This window comes from Onychostruthus taczanowskii, unplaced genomic scaffold, assembly GCF_017590055.1.
Source record: "Onychostruthus taczanowskii isolate IOZ18803 unplaced genomic scaffold, ASM1759005v1 scaffold7, whole genome shotgun sequence".
NCBI lineage: Eukaryota > Metazoa > Chordata > Aves > Passeriformes > Passeridae > Onychostruthus > Onychostruthus taczanowskii.
The window spans coordinates 16,646,163-16,667,305 of NW_024504786.1; the positions used below are offsets into that span (position 1 = coordinate 16,646,163).

Here is a 21,143-nt window from a genome sequence, read left to right on the forward strand (position 1 = left end):
TCTGGTTCTGCCATCCTACCAGTTAGCTTGGAATATTGGATGTATCAGTAAACTGCAATATTCTCTTGGGAATTATGTGGTTTTCTGAGCCACAGCTCATGTTCTATTTTATGCTTGGCCTTACTTTTTTAAGAATTCTTACATGTCTGCTCATGCAGTAATCTGATATTCTCCCATATATCAAGAAGACAGTCAACAGATATAATTTTCATCTTGCTTTATAAATGGTCTCCATGAGAATCATGATTTAAAAAAATTATTTTTCCTATTCAGACTTGGAGTTTAAGTAAGTTCTGAAGTGAACACCTAGAATAATTACCTCATGCTGTTTCATTTTATTGATATTTATTGACTACCTAAGGGAAGGGAAAAGCTTCAATGTATGGATTATGCAGTAGATAGGGGTCACAGGTTTTATTTTTACCTTGACATTTACTCATTGTAGATGGTGGATCAGCTACTTAGACAAACATTCTCCAGCTTTAAAAGTTCAATCTCTAAACCTATGACACAGCTTTTATATGTACTGAGCACCAGCCTTTGCCATCGATCCTACATGAGGGATGGAGGCAGTTAGCACAGTGCAAGTAATCAAAAGGTATCATGCAAAACAGCTCATACTGTAGCGTTCAAAGTGAAAGAAATTCTAAACAGTTCTGCTTTGTTCTTCAAGGCATCACTCCTGCTTGATCTGCAACTACTGTTCCACTGCCTGAATATCTTCATTCTGAAAAATGACATTAGGGAAATACCTGTACACGTACATCACAAATCATTTCCCATCGATTTTGGTTAAAAGCTAGAAAGTCTGCATAAAGAGTTGTCTTTGATGCCCTCTAACAAGCTTAAAAGCAGTAATAACCAACTCAAACTGCTAGAAATGACTGTGCATGTCAACTGCCTATCACTTCTTATGCATGCATTTTTGTTACCTTGACTGCTGGAATGGGCTTCTTTGGAACAAAGTGTTTTTTCTCAGGAAGCTCAGCAGCCATGTTCTGTGCCTTCAGTTTTATCTTGTTCTCAGCTATTATCTTTTTGCGTTGCTCCAGGTAAGGCCCAAAACTGGGCAGTTTCTGAAACAAAAATCAGTAAACATGATTATGCTTAGTAAGTGGGTATAGTAAAAAGATGAGTCTGATCCCAAGGGTGAGACCTCGAGTCCAAGTTGACTGCAACTTACTTCTTATTCAGGAAGCTGAAATTGAAATCAGCAAGACTGCACCAGAGTGAGAAGTGAATAAAAATCAAATATGAACATTGGGATCTGACTTGGAAATATATACTGAATATTAAAATATTAATATCTCACAGCAAAAAAATAGCTGAATTGCAGGTCAGCATCCAACAGTCTTTATTATTTCCCCATAGCATACTTGCTTATATATAAAAATGTATCATGTTAAATAATTCAAATGCTAACTTTATTTCTGTTTCATTTTATACTACGTTGAAAGGTATCGTAAAATTATCAGTTTACTTAGAAGGGTTCTACCAGTATTTAAGATTATTTGTATCAATATCTTAATAAATCAATACATACTTTTAAAGCTTACAAACATGTATTTGGCAGTGTGATAACAGAAGGCTGTTTTAACCTGTCAAAGTAAGGCTAACAAACACCAAATGAACTGAAACACATTATAATATCTCCTAATTTTCCTCTATGTACCACTTGCAATCTTTTCTGGAACATTTAGTCCTTGAACTCAATTAAGCAAACTCCAGGGGAAGATTTCACTGAATTGCAGAACTCATGTCTCACCCAAGAACATGAAAGAGCTGGATCAGATTTCCTAAAACACTAATCTTCCTGGACAAAAAAAAAAAAAAATCCTTTTGCTTACCTGGAAGAGATAGGGACAACTGTAGTGTGCCACGATCACAGATTTAGGTCAACAAAAAATAGTAGAAAAATGGACTTTTGCTTCCTCCCCTGAAACTAGTTCCTTATTCTGCAGAAGTATTTTATCCACCTAACTCAAGCCTGTTCAGAAACTACAGCAGTACTGCAGAAAGCAGCAGGTAGTAACAGGGGATACATAGCCTGAGCAGCTGCTGGCATTAATTCACGCTAATAATACAACCTCAAAGAGCATATCGAACAAGATACAGTACTGCTGTGCTTATCAATTTTTTAAGAGGGAATTTCAATGTGAATTTTAAACCCCAGATTATTTAAAAATTTAAAAATTATTATTTTTTAAAATGAAGTAAATCCAGAAGAGGTTACCCTGCTCTTCTGCTAATCCTTGGGAGAAAAATTCCTCAATGATCTCTGTCAGTCACAATACCCAACCTTGGCACCTCAGGCTTCTTGCTATGACAAACAGAAGCTTCCTTGGCTGCTGGGTTTTGGGTACTCTGAGCATACAGCCAGAGGGTGACGTCCTTGAAATGCTCCCCTGCTTCCAAGATTTGGTTTGTGGTCTCAAGACATTTTTAACAGCAAGTGAGCTCCAGCCTCGCCACGTCCAGGAGCTCTCCAGAGGTGTCTCCTGCTGGCTGGGACTGACCCCTGCTCTGGGTCACAGCCACATGCTGGGCAGCAGCAAGGCAGGACTGCAGCTTCCAAATGTAGAGGTAGCCTGAGTTTGCCTGCTGGCAGAGGGCTCTTATTTTGTTTGTTCAATGGGAACTTTGCTCCTGCATGTCATGTTCAGGGCTTCCTTACAGGCAACAAACTTTCCTTTCTGTGCAGCTGCTGGACATGAAATGTTCCAGGACATCTTAAAATCAGGCTTTGAGAATTCCAGCAAACAGCAGTGAGGTGGTGGCATTACATACTGAAGTCAAATAAAGCAGCAAAAGCAGAATTATTTTAAACAGCAAAATAAGTAGAAGGAAGAACTTGTCTAGTTCCAATCTAATCGATAGGCTCTAAAGCACACACACATAAACTCAATTCTCACTTTAGAAAACCTAAAACTTTTTGCAGAATTCTAAAATGATGGATTTTGATAAAAAGTGTTCTTGTATGTCCACTAGGCTGGATCAATTAGAAATATATTTTTGGCTATGAATAAGCAGTAGCTGTGTCACTGAGGAACTATTTCCGCTCCATAATTTATGTGCTGATGCCAACAACTTTGGTTTGAGAGGGCAGGAGACCTGATGACAAAGCGTTTTTGGATTCTTTCCTGTCTGGCCAGGAATTGAATTGCTGACTTTGAGAGTAGGTAGCAAAGCTAATTTTGCTGAGGTTTTAACTGAAGGAGTAGAGAGGGGAGACAGTTGTTCACGGCTTGACTGATTGGAGATCATCTTTGGGAACAACAGCCAAATCTTTGCAGAATAAATCCTTTACCTTTCTGTTCTCTTAATATATGCCAAATCTCTCAATTTCTACAGACAGAAACACTAAGAATATTGAAATTAAATACGTTATCTAAAGAAAAGTGTGGAAAAAGAACCTATTTTTGTGAATAGGTGAAAAATGAGTTAAAGAAGCTAATTAATTTTGATCGTTGTGAGATGGAAGTATTTAGATTTTTATATCTAACATGGCTGCTAGCTGGAATGTACAGCAGGCATTTTGAGAGGTGTGCAATGCCTTCATCTCCATAATTCCGATGTTTTGTAATGACATGCATGCAGTTAAATTAAACCATATAATCCACATAGTTTAAAAATACATTATTATCAATCTACAAAATTGTCATTCAACCTTGATATTTGCTGTGCACTGCTGTTTTTCAATCAAGAATTTGGCTAAGTTGAATTTAAAATAATTAAGGAAACATGTAGGTCTTGGTCCAGCCTTGGGCCCGTACACAATAAGCTTCCAGTGACTTCACAGAAGGTGACTGTGTGCCCATACAAACGGCCTGGTTATTTCGTGTTTGGGGTCTAGTAGTTCACAAGCAGCCAGGCCAAATTTCATTAAACAACACTGAAAACCAGCAGTCTTTTCTATAGCAATAAATAATACATGAAAATGTAGCCTCAGGAGCTTAGGAAGGACTTATTGATGGTTCCCCTTATGAGTAATACTCAGACATATGGAATGTTGAGGAGACTGCTTATTGTTCAGAGCTGCGGTTTCAAACATTTTGCAGTCAAAGGCCGTATGAAATGGCAAAAAATATTTTAATGAAGTGTGTTACTGGATATAGCAAAGGTGGGAAAATGTTGAAATAACTGCAGAAGACATGGATATTGAAGAGATTTTAAAATAAAATTGCCTCTAATCATTGTAGGGGACAACTTCCTAAGCACATGGGGGATTTAATAACAAAATTACCAATGAAAGCACAAGCACAGAGCTTAGTGTGTTTAATTCTGTTTGCTTTTGAAATCTTTATAAAGTAATTTTATTTTTTTCATTTCCAGACATTCCAGTGTCACTAAACTCTCCATACACTGGTATCTTTGTCAGACCAACATCTGCCTAGAAAAAACAATTAATATGAATATGTGGAGCATAGCAAGTGCTTAGAAGATTGCAACAAACAGAGTAATTAGATAATTCTTGTCTACTTACATATCTGTATCAGTGATGTCTATAGCTGCATTATTTGTATCCATCTGTCTCTATATAGACATAATTCAATGTGTTTCTGTGTTCTAACATCAAGAATGGAGTCTAAATAAATACATTAAGTGGAATTATTTCATTCTTTATAATTGCATTATCACAAAACTTTAAGATTGAAATATTTTGCTGGAGTATTTTACAGAAAGAAAACAAAAATCCAAATCCTCCCCCACCTCTGCTTCCAAAAGCTGCCTTTTAACTGATGAACTGTATAAATCTTCAGCAACATTGTGATTTTTGTTTCAGTACTTTCTCCAGGGATTCATCATTGATGAATTTATTCTTACCAAAAAACCTAAATCCTGCTCATTTAAAGATAACAGTATCTTCCACTAAACCTGTCTCTATTCGGATATAAAAAGGCATTACCCTGCCAATAGAGAACTGACAACTTAATGAATCAACAATGAAACCTTAAGCCAGAGAGCTTTAAGGTGAGTAAGTCTGTTTTGATTATAATTTATTCACAGATCAATCCAAAGGTAATTGAGCATATTATGAACTAAAAAAGGTGCTTGTTTCCTAATGGCTAAAAGTAGAGAGAATCCTCCACTTCAGAGTGCTGCAGTTTTTATGGACACACCAGCAATCAGCCTGAGAGTGGAACAGGCTGGTGGACGGAGCAGTGCAATAGGCATCAGATGACCCAGACTTCATTTCTAACTTGGAAACTGATCTGATCCTTACTCTGGGAAAATCCATGTATGTCTCCATGATGTAGTCATGGGTTGCTTATTTGGGACCTGTCTGCTCCTAAGGGGCTGGATGCCATCTACTGTTAGGAGACACAGATTTCACCTGGCACAGTGTATGAGGTTTGCCTGGCAAGGTTTTGGTACTACAGGGCTTCTGGGAGAGGCTTCTCCTGTGTCTGACTGAGCCAAGGGCATCTGGCTCCAAGAGGGACCTGTGCTGGCCAGGGCTGAGCCCATCAGGAGCGGTGGGAGTGCCTCTGGGATACATGAACACCTCACTAGCAAAACGAATATGAAGGAAAATGTAGGGATGCTACTGAATGGAAAAAGGAAACTTGCAAGGGGTTGCAGAGGAGGCTGAGATACCGAACACCTTCTTTGCAGTCTTTGCTTCCAAATCCAGCCCTCAGCAATCCTTGACCCACGAAAGCAGGGAGGTCTGGAGAAAGAAAGACTTCTCCTCAGTAAAGGAGGATTGGGTTAGACAAATTTGACGTTTAGTCAAATTTGACATCCACAGGTCCATGGGCCCTGATGGGATGCACCCACCAGTACTGAGGAACTGCCAGAGACCATTGCTCTATCATCTTTCAAAGGTCATGGCAGTCAGGAGTGATGCCTGAGAACGGGGAGAAAGCAAATGTCACACCAGTCTTCAAAAAGGACAAGGAGCACACAGGGAACAACCAGCTGGTCAGCCTCCCCTCACACCCTGGAAAGGAGATGGAATGGCTGGTGCTGGACACCATCTCTAGGCAAGGGGAAGACAAGAAGGTCATCAGGACTAGTCAGCATGGATTCATCAAAGGAAAATCATGATTAACCAACCGGATTGCCATGGCCCACAAGCCTTTTATTCTATTTTCTGTCCCCTGTCCAGTTGAGGAGAGGGGTGATAGAGCAGCTTCGGTGGGCACTTAACATCCAGCCAGGGTCAGCTCACCATGTACAGTTAAGTGTCATCATAAACCAAAAATAAGCAACAGCCTCCTACAGTACTCATTGGATTTGAAGTGTATGCTAATGAGATGGCAGCAAAAAGGACACTGGGGGAAAGTGGTCACAAGGTAAAGGAAGAACTTATATAAGTAATTCTAGGGATCACAAAGAACATTTTGGGTAGCACTACCATTTAATGATGAAGCAACATATTTAAAAAATACTGTTTCTCTCATGCATGAATTTCCCACATTGAATGTGATTATCTCATTCCTTTCACACCTGAGTTTTGTCTCCAGACTGAGGTCTGAAGGTGTGTATGTGTTCATTTTCCAATACCTCCTTTGCACTTTCAGCATGTAAACAATTTTAAGGGACACAATGTCCCTCATGAATCTGGAAATAACTGAAGCCAAATTGTCTCATTTCACATACTTTATGTTTTTGAATTGTGGAAGTCTCTACTTGCACATAGCAAAAAATAGGTGAGAGCAAGAATAAAGACTGAAAAATATCTGACAAACTGAACTGATTAAAGAGAGTACAAATTGCACTGCTGAAATATTCTCTGCTGGTTGCAGTAGAGATGCACCAAACAAAGGTCCACATATTTAATAGCTATGTAAACAGGTGGATAATTGTCACAGCAAAACTTTGCCACATAGTGGCAAGCACTAGTGTGTTTTAGAAATCAAACAAGAGGTGACTTTCTCTATGTCTTGTTTTTTGAATAGATCTTTCTTTGAAATCTCTTAATCAAAAGCTTTCCCTCAGAGGACAGAATAAAGGAGGAGAAAATACAAATTTTCTTAATGATTGGAAAGAAAAAGGTGATCAATGACCTGGGCAAAATCACAGAGTGGTTGGGATTGGAAAGGATGTCTTGAGGTCATCCAGTCCAGCTCCCTGCTCAGAGCAGCATCAGCTACAGCAGGTTCTACCCGCTTGTCTGTGGGAGGCAGTGCTGAAAGCCTTGCTAGAGGTAGCACCTACTGCCCTCTAATCTACCAAGCCAGTCATCTCCCCCCCATAAATCCATGCTGACTACTCCTTTCCTATGAAGAACAGCTGATCTGTGGCTGGTTTCCTATCCTCCCCAAATGCCACTTTCTTCTGTAAATGAGCAGAAAAACTGGGCTTCATCCCTTTGCTGCCTTGCTGGGACTACATCTGGGAAGGTTTCTCACTGGCTTCAGAGAACTGAGGAGACAAACAGCAAGGCAGGTAAAATCTAAGAGGAAACACCTGGGGAGGCTTCACAGCCAAGTGACTACTTCAGACACAGTAAAAGGTGTGAAGATTGCAGACATTAACTAATAGCTTTGAGGAGATGAAATAGGTGAATCTATGAATGTGGGAGCATGGTATGGAAAGGCAATCAGATAGGGGAAACATTAACATTTAGGTGAGGTAGTCAGTTGCCCTGCCCAGGAGCTACAAGAGTTTAAATCAGGTTTGTATAGGTAACTTCATATGTCTGCAGTACAAAGGTTTTAGTCAAGTTCAACTGCCATTTGTTCATGGAAAACTTTTATTTGTGGTGTATGAAGTTTTCCAGAAAAAGGAGCTGTAATTTTAATCTCTTTTTCTCCTACTTGATTCCGAATCCTTATTTATTCTTTCTCAAGTCTGATGTGCTCAAAATGGCTGCATATAATTGAATCCTTGTTACATACTGCATGTATCTGTAATACTTGCAGCACATACTTTACACTGTGCTACAATTTCCAAGCAGTGGTCTGCCTCCATCCTCTTGCAAATTTACAACAATAACAACAATAGAAAGATTACTATAAAGTTTCCTGAAACAGTATCTGCTTTCTTGCTTGTTCTCAGGGAATACAATGAAACATGACTCCAACATTTCCAGAGAGAAAGAAAACACAAGGTCCCAGTAACAAAAAGCAGCACCAGTAACAACAAAATCTTGTCACAATGTCAAGGTAGCTTGTGTTCCTTCTGGGAAAATAATAATAAAAAAAACCCCAACCAAAACAAAAACCCAACAATAACAACAACAGCTGAATTCTGTTCCTCTGAAGGTGGCAAATAACACACATTTTCATATTCATAGGTATATGGAGAGAATATTTTGCACAAGCTTTCCCCACGGGTAAACTGCTTAACTAATGAAAATTATGTGTGGCAATGGAGAAAGTGAAGCTGCAAATTCTTACCCTCTTAGACATTCTTATTCTTTCAGGCATTCCAAGCCAAATCCTCTTACACAGCTGCATTTCTCAGTGTCTGTCCCATACACTGCCATGGTCAGAGCTGGCACTAGGGTTCATGTCAACACCTCCAGCAGGGAGTCCTGCAAGAGTCCTCCCCACAGCACGTGGGCAGAAGAGTGTCATGCAGAGGATGGGATACTTCACTCTATCAGTTTCCATCTGATAGAGATGGGTCAACATCAGCTGTTGCAGCCCTGGAGCTGCTGTGGTTGCATTAGCAACAAGCCACAAAGACTTTGTCCCTTGTGTTAAAGGGTTCTCATGGCTCTGTTTCTTAGAGCTGAGACATTCCCGGCATCAGTGCCTCTAATGATGTGGGAATGCTATCAAAATAGACGACAGAACACAACAGTTATTCAGAAATAAATGAACTCTGCCTTTCAGTTGTTTTCATTTTTTTTTTTCTTGGAACTTTTATTTGCTTGGTAAACAGCCCTGTCTCAGTAATCTGAAATTACTGCCCATATACTCGTTCTGTAACCTCTGCTGCCCACAGCATGTGTATATACCATTGCATTTAGTTACTGAACTATTCTGCCTGCTCTTTAAACCATGGTTATTTAAAGTGGGTGAGCTAACCCCCAGCCCTTCAGTAACTGAGTCTAAATGGAACAATAATGTGTGTTCTAGGAAAACACATTGCAGTGACCTCATCATGAGCTATACAGTGCCATGCTTGAATGTGCAGGTAAAAATATTATTTAAAATAACAATTATTTCTCCTTTTGTAATTTTTCTAACACTGTCACAATTTTATCTTCTAGCTCCAAATCAGAAACAAATTATTCTTCATGTTCTAACTGAAATGTTTGGTTTATATACACCAAGTGAGGGAAAAGATTTTAGGATTATAGGCTTACTATAGTGCAGCAACAACTTACATTCTACAAATGTACTGAAGTAATGAAATATTCATCAATAAAACAAAAAAGAGTTAATATTTGAAGCAAGCTTAGACATTTAAAATCAAAAGCCAGGATGACATAGATGATAAAGAAAATGTTACCTTCTGGGGTAAAGAAAAGAAGATACTGATACACATTACTGTGCTACTTCATGAACATCTGGCAGTCTGTCACTTAATAGACAACAACATCTTCTCTAAACAGAAGAGACTTGAATTCATCAGGGATTCCTGTAGTACAGTATGTGCTTAACTTAAGTACCTGCTTTCTGTGATTTCCATAGATTACCATATTCATGACACTGTGGAGTGAAAGCATTCTTCTCACTCTCTAACCAGAACATGGAAAAGAAATTAAAACATTGGCAGGCACTTTGTCTCCAGTTTGTTGGACACGTGAGGAAAGGACTTTCCACCCATTTATGCAGATGAAATTCTGTCAGCTAAGCAGCAGCATAAAGAAGATGTCAGCAGAATGGCTATTAACAAATATCTGTCAGGCAAGCAAATAGAACTGTATTCAAATGTGTTTAGGAAACAGGAATCACTATTAGTTGAGGCTCAGTGTTGGAAAAAACTTTGTTCAAGCAAGATTTTTAACTTTTACTGATACCTAAGTAAAAATAATCAGTGCAGTAGTCACATTTTCATGTGTATCTATATACCATTTATACATATATCTATACATTCAGTTTATGCACTTCTTATATTAATGCTTTAAATCACATGGAAAATGCCATTGGTAGATACTTTTACACACCTTCTCCATGCTGGCTGGTAACTGAGCTGTTGAGACCACTGCTAAAATCATGTTTGTTTGGATTTAACCATTCTCTTCTGGGGCTACAGGTACTGATGGGATTGACTCCAGCAGTCCTAGAACTGTGTGTTTTCTAGGCCCTTTCAAAGAAGCTTCAGAGATGCCAGCTAGACTATTAAAAGGGAAGAATAAATCTTGTCTTCTAACTATGAGAAAGCATGGATATCCTTGCTGCTATAGTGGTTACCAACTGGCCACTCAATCACAGATACTGCTGACCCAGCAAAGTGAGCATTACGCTGAGTTTGCTAATTCCACGTGTGCTAAATGAGCTGGGTCAGGCACCAGGAGCAGCACAGCCCTGTTTGAGAACCCCGAGGGCCAAGGAAGCTGCATTTAAGGTGCCTATATGACCCATCTGAATCTGTTCAAGAGCTCCTTGAGCAACTCAACATTTTACCACAGAGCCCACCAATTTATCCCTGTGGCCAGGAGGAGAAGAAAAGAGCAATATCTGCATCTGCCTTAGCTTTTCCACTCTCCAATCCAGCATCCCCTGGTGGAAATACAGCTCCAGACCCTGCAGTACTTATTGATAGCCTATGTGTGCACCAGGGCCATAGAAAACACTCCCAGTCCAGTCAGTATTGCCCACCAGATTCATGCTCTCAGGGGAATGAGAGCCTGAACAGAGAGGGCAACCAGCAACCTCCTCCTCGGGACTGGAAGAAATTGAGATGCTGAAAGCTGCTCTACAAGGCTTTCAGTACATTCAGTAAAATAACTACTGCTTCCCCTGTGTGCAAAGAAAGTGCATTTCCACCACTGCTGTATGTTTTTCAGCTGCAAATTTGCGTGTCAAGTACTTTTTGCTAGCAATCAAACCTTCCAAAAGAGGTAAGAGCCTACACTTTTCCCATCTTCTGGATCCTTTGCAGATTTTTGTTTTGTTTTGATTTTTGTTTATCCTGTCTTTTTGTTTTTATCTCTCCAGACTTATTACCAAATGTCTATACTGTAAACAGCATATAATTTCAATATATCTAGAAATAAACTCCACTTTTCCCTGGTAGACTACACACCGCATAACTATACATATATTATTGAACTAATAGATTACTTAAATGCAAATCACTGCTAATAATTCCTATCTAAGCCTTCTTCCACTTCAGATTCATTGTAATCCATCTCTTATGGCAGATGAACTACAACACTTATCCTCCTCCTGCAAGACTACAATACTTTCCCTCATTCATCTCTCACACATGTAATCCTTCCATCTCTGCTTCACACAATCCTAATTTAAATGTAAAGTATTCAGTGCAGACAAAAGAGCTCTAGTCAACTCTTGCAGTTATGACCAAGGAGCCTACTGCTGCCTTTTAGTCTTCATATTCAATAACACAATGCCTTTCATCATCACCTCAATATCCTAAACTCACTAAATCTCATGCTAAGAGTCATAATACAAATAGTTCTAGCATTAATAGCAAGTACTTCCACCCTCAATAGTCAAAACTCCCACTTCAGTTGGTGAGAGGAAGGATGAGACAATGCTGAATAATCTCCCGTGAAGAGTTTGGATATTCTGGTTTGATTAAGGCCTTTGAGCAGTTTTGAAAATGTGACAAAGCAACACATAACATATGACATTAAAAAAAAGAATATAGCTAGATGAAAAAATTGGAATGGTGCACTAAAGGAAAGTGATAATACTTTTTATAATTTCAAGCTATTAAAACTTTTAAACAGATCTGAAAGGAAATAAGTAATTGCTAAACACTTTAAAATTAATATTACATCAAACTTATGAATCAAATATAAATAATACATTGCAAAAGAGAGCTTCACTACACTGACATAACTGCTTCTTATATCACCATCAAGTAGCGAGGAGACACCAATACGTAGGTATGAAAGTAACAGACACTATATAAAAACCAAATGTATAAAACCAGAAAAATCCTCATTAGAGTCCAAGTCCCCCACAGTGTCTCTCTTGCATATTTATCTGTCTTTATAACAGCTAAAGTATCTAAAGTATCATTATATTCTGAATATAGCATTACAATGGTCATATATTCTAAAATGCTAATTTGATTAGATTTTCACTCAAGTCAATCAGAGGAAGAATTTGATTTTTAAAAATCTAACATGCAAATCATTAGAAATACAGATTACAGGCATACATCACTGTACTATCTTTTTTAAAATTACTGTAATAGCTTTAAAATGAGTTCTGATCATCTTGGTACTGCAAGACTTCACTGATTTGTATGCACAGTTAGGCTCACGAGTATATGCATTCAGCTTGGCCTCTGCTATTAAGCAGAACCACAATCACATATTGCTTGAACAGACCATTCCCTTTTTCACTGCTCACGGGCTCCTTGCAGATAAACAAAGGAGACAGATAAACTTTACCTGTGACTTTGCACTGCGTACTCATTGTGGCTATTCTGCAGGTCAAACGGGCTGACATGGCACAAGAAACCCTGTAAATGCCAAGGAACTCCTGTGCTGATCCTGCACAGCTTCTCCATGTGGCTCAACACACAGGGACTTACACTGACTGAGGTGAGCTCCCGTGCAGCGTCTGGGGGAAGCAGGACCATGTCCCACTGGCTGCCCACAGCCAACCCACCCTTCTTGGGCATGCACACCTGACTTCATCCCTGGAGCTGCACGGCTCCCGTGAAAAGTGAAACAGAGTGCACAGTGGACACAGCTTTTGTGCTGCTTGAATAAACTGTCTTGTCTCCAGCCATTCTGCACGCAGTTCCAGATAAAAACCACAGGATAACCTATTCACATGTGAGTGATCCTGCAAGCCCTATAGAGCATTGCTACTCAAGAATCTGCCATATTTAAAAAATCTCATCCTCATTTCAATTGTGAAAAAAAAATTATTTCCTCACATAATTCAACTTGTTAAAATTATGCCAGGTATTTATAGTGATTCAATCTACAGCTCAAAAACAAATAATCTGTGGCCATTTCGACCATTAAGGGAGAGAGTGAAACAAAATTTTCTACTTAGTGCAGCTTCTCTATATTAATGCTGTCTACAACAGCAGTGCTGCTCTAAAGGTCACAGATGACATAATTTATGTTATTACAGATAATCCATGTCATCTGTCTGCCTGACTCTTTTTCTCCATATTTTTTAGAGGTGCTGTGTATTTCAATGGATAAAGCTCCTAGGAGAGCTTCAGTCTGAGCAGCTTACAAAGGCAGGGGCAGGCACCACACAGGAGAGATTTGCTGCTTCTCCTCAGCAAGGCTGGGCCATTTCTTGCCTCCAGAGAACACACATGAGCAAAAGTCTGTTCCCAAATATCCAGTCCTTCTGGTGCAGAGCACTCCAGCAAGCCACGACACCACTGCAGGGCAAACTGCAATTTGCTGCAAGGCGACGGCAGTGGTAGCAGTGATGAGAAGTGGAGGAGATTTTTGTTCCCAGGTCATTTGTATGAATGAACGAGCCCAGGCTCCAAATGCAGTTTGGTAGTGGCACTTCCAGGGTGGTGCATCCTGACTGCACCTCTGCAGCAACTGTTCAGTTGTCCCGATTTTGTGTACAGCAGCCTGGGTAAGAACTCAGTGGTATACACCTCAATCCCCTCCAGATACTGAGCAAGGCGGGTCACTGCAGGCTGGGGTTACTGAGGGGCTGCTAGTTCTGGCTTTATAAAATCCTTTTTAATAATTGATGGCCACTTTGTACTCATAGCCTTTCCTGCCCTTAGGACAGACATAAGGATTGACATTTTCACTTGCACACATGACTCCAGTGTATGTGAGCTGGACTGCTCCCACACTGCTGGTGATGTACAAGCCCCCTTGGAGGGGCTGTGCCCCGTGTGTGCCTCACACCCCTGCCCTGCCTTGTGCAATGTCACGGCCTCAGCATTTACACGCTGCAGTGCTGCACCGTGGGGTATTTTGTACAGCTCCTTTAGGCAGGAGAAGACTCCAGCACATTACAGCAGTTGTATTCATAGCATGCTTTTGTTTAGTAATCACCTCAGGAGACTGTACAGGTCTGAAAAGTTGGAAGGTATTGTGAGATGGTTTATGAATCCCACTAATCTTCAAACTGACATTTTCAGGTGTGGGTCTATCCTGCATGGTTTTTACTTTTTAGGAGCTAGGTAATAGCCTCTAGGAGGTCAGCAATTATCCCAGTGCTCCAGGAGTCAAATGCAATTTCATCTCATTTTATTTCATTTTAGATTTATTGCCTTGGTCATTTCAAGCAGATAGATGAGAATGTAATCATGATCAGCTACAGCTTTTGCTGTTCTGTTTCTGCACCTATACAGCTATGGCAATGATCCCAGCCAGCTCCATTAGTTCTTCTTGCTGATACTGCTGGCATTCTTCAACCACAGTTTTGATATCAAATTGCATTTTCTTCCACCAGTATCCACACTAAGGGATGCTCAAAAGATACTGAGGTAGTTACAGTCTGTAATTCTTACATCTAATAAGCTTGCAAATATATTAATATTGCATCAGAAACTGAAAAGTCTTTTTTGAGATGGAAAGTGCATTACCACCTGCAGGTCTGTGTAATGCCTCGTTAAATTGCTAAAAGACTATGCATATGTACAGCTTCCCATCTTCTCCACAGCTGGCTGGCTGCCCATCTGACCTGGGCTCTGGAAAACCTCAGCAATGAGACATGCTCTCCTTACTTTCACTTGCCTTAATGCTTTTTCTCTGAGTGCTGAGGACATTCTATCAATCAAGTGCCCTCCTGACTGCATCGCTGGGTCCATTTCCAGTTTTTCTTTGCCTAGAAGACTTGCCAAACACCTTTAAAACACCATGTAAATACTTTGCTGCAGGGGCTCTTACAGAGTGCTACCTAGTTCAGCTAAGTTTTCTGACTTTTTGTCTGTAACTTTTATGAATTATTTGCCCCATGCTTCTTTCATTCATGCACTTCATTTAGTTAAAAGCATTTGTGAGTTATCTATACTTCCTGGTATTTAAATTTGTTCAGCTTCTTTTTGTAATCAACATTGTCCTGCTGGTATTTTGATTGTTTCTATCATGTACATTTTTGATTGTTTCTATGCTGTATATTTTTGTCAGCAGTTTTAGACTCCCAGAAAATGCCAACAAAGTCTCTGTTGTCTAGTATTTACTGATGTTTTAACTATCCAGCTGGCATTCAAACTCTTCTCTGCTTTAGTGCTGCTGCCCTTAGTTTAAAGTTCATGCTTCTGCAAACGGCACTGAAAGTTTATTTCTGCTCTTGTGTAGTGCATCAAAGCCAGATATGAGTAAAGTTGTATTTTCTGAGTCAGTTTGTTGTCCTGATGTGGTAAATTTTTCCTTTTTGCTACTTCAAGCAAGCTTTGGCAAAACAATCTTCTTGCCAATGCAAAAAATCCCATATGTGAGACAATTACCAGTCGATTTCTCCTTTCTGTTTTGTGCTAATGCTTTTGTGTTTGCATGAAGTTTTTCCTTGTCTATGCAAACCTTTTCTGGGCAGTTAAGGGCTTGTCTCTACTCCACTGGTAGCCTGAGCTCATGCCCAGGAGCCCTGCATCGCTGCTGTGCTGCTGCAGGAGCTCTGCACTCATGGTTTAGCTCAGACCAGAGCACACCTTTGATGTGTCCCCACACACCACACCTCACTTACAGCAGCAGCTGCAGAGAGCACAAACTTCATTTTATTTTGGATGAAATGAAACGTGAGTATGTGCTCCAGGGATGCAGATGCAATGAGCTCCAGCTGCTAATGGGCATTTAGCCCATGAGAACAGACAAGAGCTACAAGTCAGTAAGAAAACCTGGGATGCACATGGTGTGGGCACCAGTCTGCAGCATCAGCCATTTCACTCTGCAACCCTGTTCCTATCTGGCCTCTTTGTCTGCACCACTCCTTACTGTAAACAGAACCTCTGGGTGCTCCCATCTGAACCACTGCAACTTTGTCCCACCCACAAACTGAATTCAGCCTCTGGGATGCAATGAACTCAAGGGCTAGTTGCTTTATATCATTGGGAAAGACAGGGACTTACCATGTGTTCAAACCATCCATAGTAGGACAACACATATATACTAGTCACACCATACAGAAATATGTGTATTAGTCACACATTTATATCATTACACTACATCCTATTATATCTTAGATATTTCTGGAGATTTTCTAAAAATTCCGACTGCTCTCGTGATTTTGAAGCCTCAGGCTGTTAAGCTTTTTTCTGAGTGTAATTTCACTAACATCTAATAGAGCTCATTTCTGTGTCCATCTGTCCATCTTTCATGCCCAGTCATATACTGCCATTACTTGTCTTTTTTTTTTTCATTTCAGAGTCTTTTGCAAGATCCTCTCTATATCCACAGTAGTACCTCAGCGTCTGGGAATGTTCCTGGGCACAAGGATGTTTTCATCTATCCTAACAAAGCGTTACAGCATTTTTTTTGCCTGCTTTTGGCCTGTGCTGACTATCAGTGTCCCAGGCAATTCCTGGAGAGGCTTTGGAAGTCAGCATGCTCCAGGAGCCATTCCCAGCAGGCAGCCTGCCTGCAGCCAACCTGCTTTGGAGACTAACAGCTTCTGATCATCAGCACAGGCTGCTTGGTGCCAGCTGGCCTGAGCACCTAGGAATATTCCCGGGTACATTTAATTTGGAAGTACAGACATTTCTCTCCTTTCTGAAGTTAGGTGCCTATAGGAATCTAATCACTTCTGATGTCAGTGCCCAGGCAGAATGAAGTAAAAGAGTGTAGCATCCAACTAGTTTCAAAAAATGCTATTCTCTGTCATAAGGGACTCCTTGGAACTAGAGAGACAAAGTTTAATGCTAACCATAAAAGGTATGTCATGGTATGGTTTTATTTATCCCTGCATTTTTTAACATTTAAGAACACCTCTTTTTTCTTTCTTTTTTTCTTTTCCCCGAAATAGGAGAAGTACAGTTACAGCTTTAAAAAAAAAAAAAAGGCATGAGACAAAGAATGAGCTATATCTTCAACCTAGTCTTAAAGCAAGTTCCTGCGCCAGGAATAAATGATTTGTCCATTCTATGGTAACTTTACACCACACAGGGTTCCTTTCACACCTTTTAAAATGCTGTTGTAGTCTTAATTAGGAAGCAAAGCAACCTCAGGATGCTATAGAGTTTTCTTTTTGACACTTTACTGATATCAGGGACATTGATACTGACTCTGGTATGGACAGATCATAAAATCATAATATTTTGATTTAATACTCCTAAGTAATAAAGAAATAACAGCTTTAAAAAATTGCTGTTGGTGATTGCTTCCAGCTTCTTTACTATAATTTACTATCAACTGTTTATCCCTTAAGAAAACTTTGCTTTAATATCTTTAAACATTTCCCCAACAGAAATTAGTAGATTTGAGGGATCCACTGACTCATTTTTTGTAACAATGAAACTGACCTATGTCAAATTCTTGGCAGGACCCAATGAGATTACTGAGAGTATGGATCATATTTAAACACTAGCCTAGGCACCTAGTTTTCCTCTTCAAGAATGAGAAACATCTTGAGAATTATAATGTCTTACATTTTTCTGAAAATAATACAAACTGAATATTCACAGAATGAATCTCGGGAACAGAACTGTGAAGTCATTTTCATTTCCTTTCAGTATTTAATTGGGTTCCTTGAGCCTGCTTCTACGTGCCTGTTTCTGTTCCAGAGGACAAAAGAAAGCAGATAAAATGGACACTTGTTTCATAGTTGCCTTTCCTAGCAAAGGTTTTATGCCACCTTCATCCTTAAAATATCCCAGCAGTCTCTCTTAACTAATGATCTCCACCTATCTTGCACGTCTCACTTCCTCTCTCGTTCTCATTCTTTGGGTATGGAACAGGCTGCTTGGTTTTGGTTAAGATTTTAATGATTTCCTTCCTGTAAAAACAAAAGCAAGTAGCAACATAGATACACTTTTGCACAGAGAAGGTAAAGCTGGAAAAGTGCCTTTTACTGTCAGGGTGAAAGGCAATGGCACTACCTGAGTCTGAGGTCCTGTGAGATCTTGTCCCACAGCTGTGTGCAGGCCCCTAAGCCACTCCAGCCACCACACAGCACTGTTGTAAAAGTGTGCTGCTGAAAATCCTTCAAGCCAAGCAGTGCATGCAGGGAGTCATGGAGTGTAGACTTGCCTGGGATTTCAGCACAGAAGGTACAAAGGATCTTTTTACTGACAGTGCTGAGGAAAAAAGCCAAGCACTGTTTGCTGTTCTGTGCCTGGATGGACCTGGGACTTCCACACCACCACCACCACTCATTGCCAGCATATGCAGGGAGCCAGGGAGAAAAGGAAAAAATAAACGGAGGCAACAACTAATGTCCGTGCTTCACCTGAAATGGAAGATAAATCTTTCCTTCAGTGAGTACGGGATCTTACAGCTGAACTGCTCTGCTGCTGGAAAGTGCTGGAAATCTAGCCTAGAAAATGGAGGGAGGATGGCCTGGTGTGCTCACACCAACTGGAGTCTCTGAGCACACATGCTGCAGTGTTTTAAACAAGCTGGAGATTTCCAAAAGATAATTACAACTGCTGCTACCTCATACTCTCCATTCTTTTACCTCTAAGTAGAAGGTAAATCACAGTAATAATAAATCCTTCTATAGAAATGCAAAGCAGAACTAAGAATGAAATTGATGTGGCAATTTTAATTTACCACTTTCATTGCTGTTAATTTATACACAAACACTCCCTGTTCCCCCTGGAAAATAATCCAATTCCTTTCAGGCATCCCCCAAGAAGGCTAGATACAGACACCAGTTTCATGCTGTATTTTAGTATGTCTTAAAAGATTTCCTTTTTTTCTCAAGTTGGAGAGAAGAACATGCTCCTGTAGCAAGACAAAGCACAGCACGTTTCAACCTTTATTTGAAGTTCCTGATTGCTGTGATAAGGGTTGAAGAATAATTTAAGATACATCAGCTATAATAGATCACAGGAAAAAAAATTCAACAGCCTTTAAAAAGTCTTCCTGTTCTTATGCATATAAAGCCATCTGGGGCACAAACAAAGTTAAACTTTCTGGCTGAGCTCACTTCACAACTCGCAGCTTGGTTCCCATGTAGATCACTAAGCCACATATTATCTTCCAAAAGTTCCTCAAGAACTCGAGTCCAGACAAACTCCACAACATAAACTTTCCACGGCTCTCCTGCCTGTTTCATGGCACAGGTCACACACACGGCCAGGACCTGGCCACGAGGGCTATCAGGTCTCCCCACTGCAGGGTTCATGGTTTGGGGCAGAGTTTATGCTGCAGAGCATCCCCTAGATGGGCACAGGGTGGCAAGTGGGGCATGGAGAGCCAGGAACAGCCACTGTGGAGCTGTTGTGGCAGAGAAAACCTGGAAATATTTTGAACTTCTTTGCAACTATTTCTTAGAAAGTGAGAGACCATGGGAAAAGCTCAAATGTCTCAAACTCCAGCTGATTTTGGAGGGGAAAAATCCCCACAAATTAGAATGAGAACTGTACATTTCAGAAACTCCTGTCTGTGAGAATGTAGGTAAGCTTTGGTACTCACCAAGGCAGCAGACTTTCCTACCATGTTCCTTGCCTTCAAGATGACCATTTGGTTTATTATACAAAGACAGCAGCTTTGTATAATAAACAGTTACTGATTTCTGATTAAATAAAGCATCTTCAGTTTGCTCACTGCATTATTTTACTATTACGTTCATTTGAATGCTACTTAATTACTTAACATTTCAATTTGTATGAGAAAACAATTTCATCTCTGATCTAGAAATATCTCCCTAAAATCAAGTAAAACATTTTCAATAGGTAAATGTCCAAAATGAGTTTTTTTACTAACTGAGCAAAGAATAGTTTTCAGCAATGTACTGAAATTATTTGTTCAAGCAAATGTTTACAATGTTACATTGTTTAAAAAAAATTGTTTAAAACAAAATGTTGAAAATGTTACATTGAAATCAATTGTTACAATAAAATCAATCAGTATATTAAAATAAAAATTCCCAATTTTCTCAACTTCAGAAAAATTTATATTCCTTCATGACTGTAAAAGCCAAGTAGAAAGCCATATGCAATAAAACAATCTTTAGCCTAAAATTTTAATCCAGTTGTTCAATAACTTCAATTTTTTGCAGTTTTTTTTTACTTTATTATATTTTTATAATACCCTCAAATATATGTTTAAAACTGTACAGCTCTTTTCCAACAGCGTTTGGGGAGTGGCCTCAAAAGAAGCACGTTTATGAGCTGCAAGACAGGAAGAAAATTAAAGTACCCTTACAGGACTGAGGCAGGGACACTACGGTTATGAGCTCAGATTTTGAAGAATCCACCACTACCCATGTAATTCTTGAGTCTCCAAGTTTTCACTGCAATTGCTTTATGGAATTGTCTTGTACTGGACTGATAATACTGTACAACCTCTCAATGCTCACAACTGAAAACGAGTTATGTTGTGGCACGATCCCTTTCACTGTGCATCTCCTGGCTAATGCTTATGCTCGGGAACTGCACCTTTGTGCTGGAGAATCCCAAGGGCAGCTCACCCAGTCAGACACTTGACACTGAGACCTTTCTGCGTGGATGAGCTGGGATGGCATTTGGAGAGCTAGAGTCTTAGAACAGACTGAGTTAAGATTTCACCTAAATACAGCCCAATAAATGCTCAATTCTGTACTAAAAATTATATTCCCAGTGTGGGCTGAATTATGAGCCATGACTCAAAATAGTGGTCAAAAATAGAGACATCCCCTTCCAAATTGCCATTTAGGAACTGTGCAACTAAAGACACAGTCTGGATGGAGAAGAACTGTTTTTTTAAACGGAGGCAGGCAGACTGTCAAGCTTTTCAGACTGCACATTGATCAGTGAAATATTGTTATAAATACCTTTGCAAACTATTCACACTACATAGACAAAAATAACTCAGCAATAAACAATGGAGAAATAAATTAGGTCCTGTGGAAAAATGTAAATACCATTTTTCCTCCATCTGCTTTATCCTGGTAAATAAGTCCAAAATCCAGCAGCAGGCACAAAAGCCCACCCACAGACCAGGGACTGAAGGTCAAAACCAA

The 21,143-nt window shown here is 39.8% G+C and overlaps 1 protein-coding gene across 2 annotated transcripts in view; it reads right to left on the reverse strand.

Moving 5' to 3' along the window:
• Positions 1-21,143, reverse strand: part of DPYD (dihydropyrimidine dehydrogenase) — a 336,532-nt gene that overhangs the window by 12,277 nt on the left and 303,112 nt on the right. For both annotated transcript variants that reach the window (XM_041421778.1, XM_041421779.1), the window contains one exon: positions 933-1,076. In XM_041421778.1, coding sequence (XP_041277712.1) covers positions 933-1,076 — 144 coding nt within the window. The remainder of the gene's footprint in view (positions 1-932; positions 1,077-21,143) is intronic.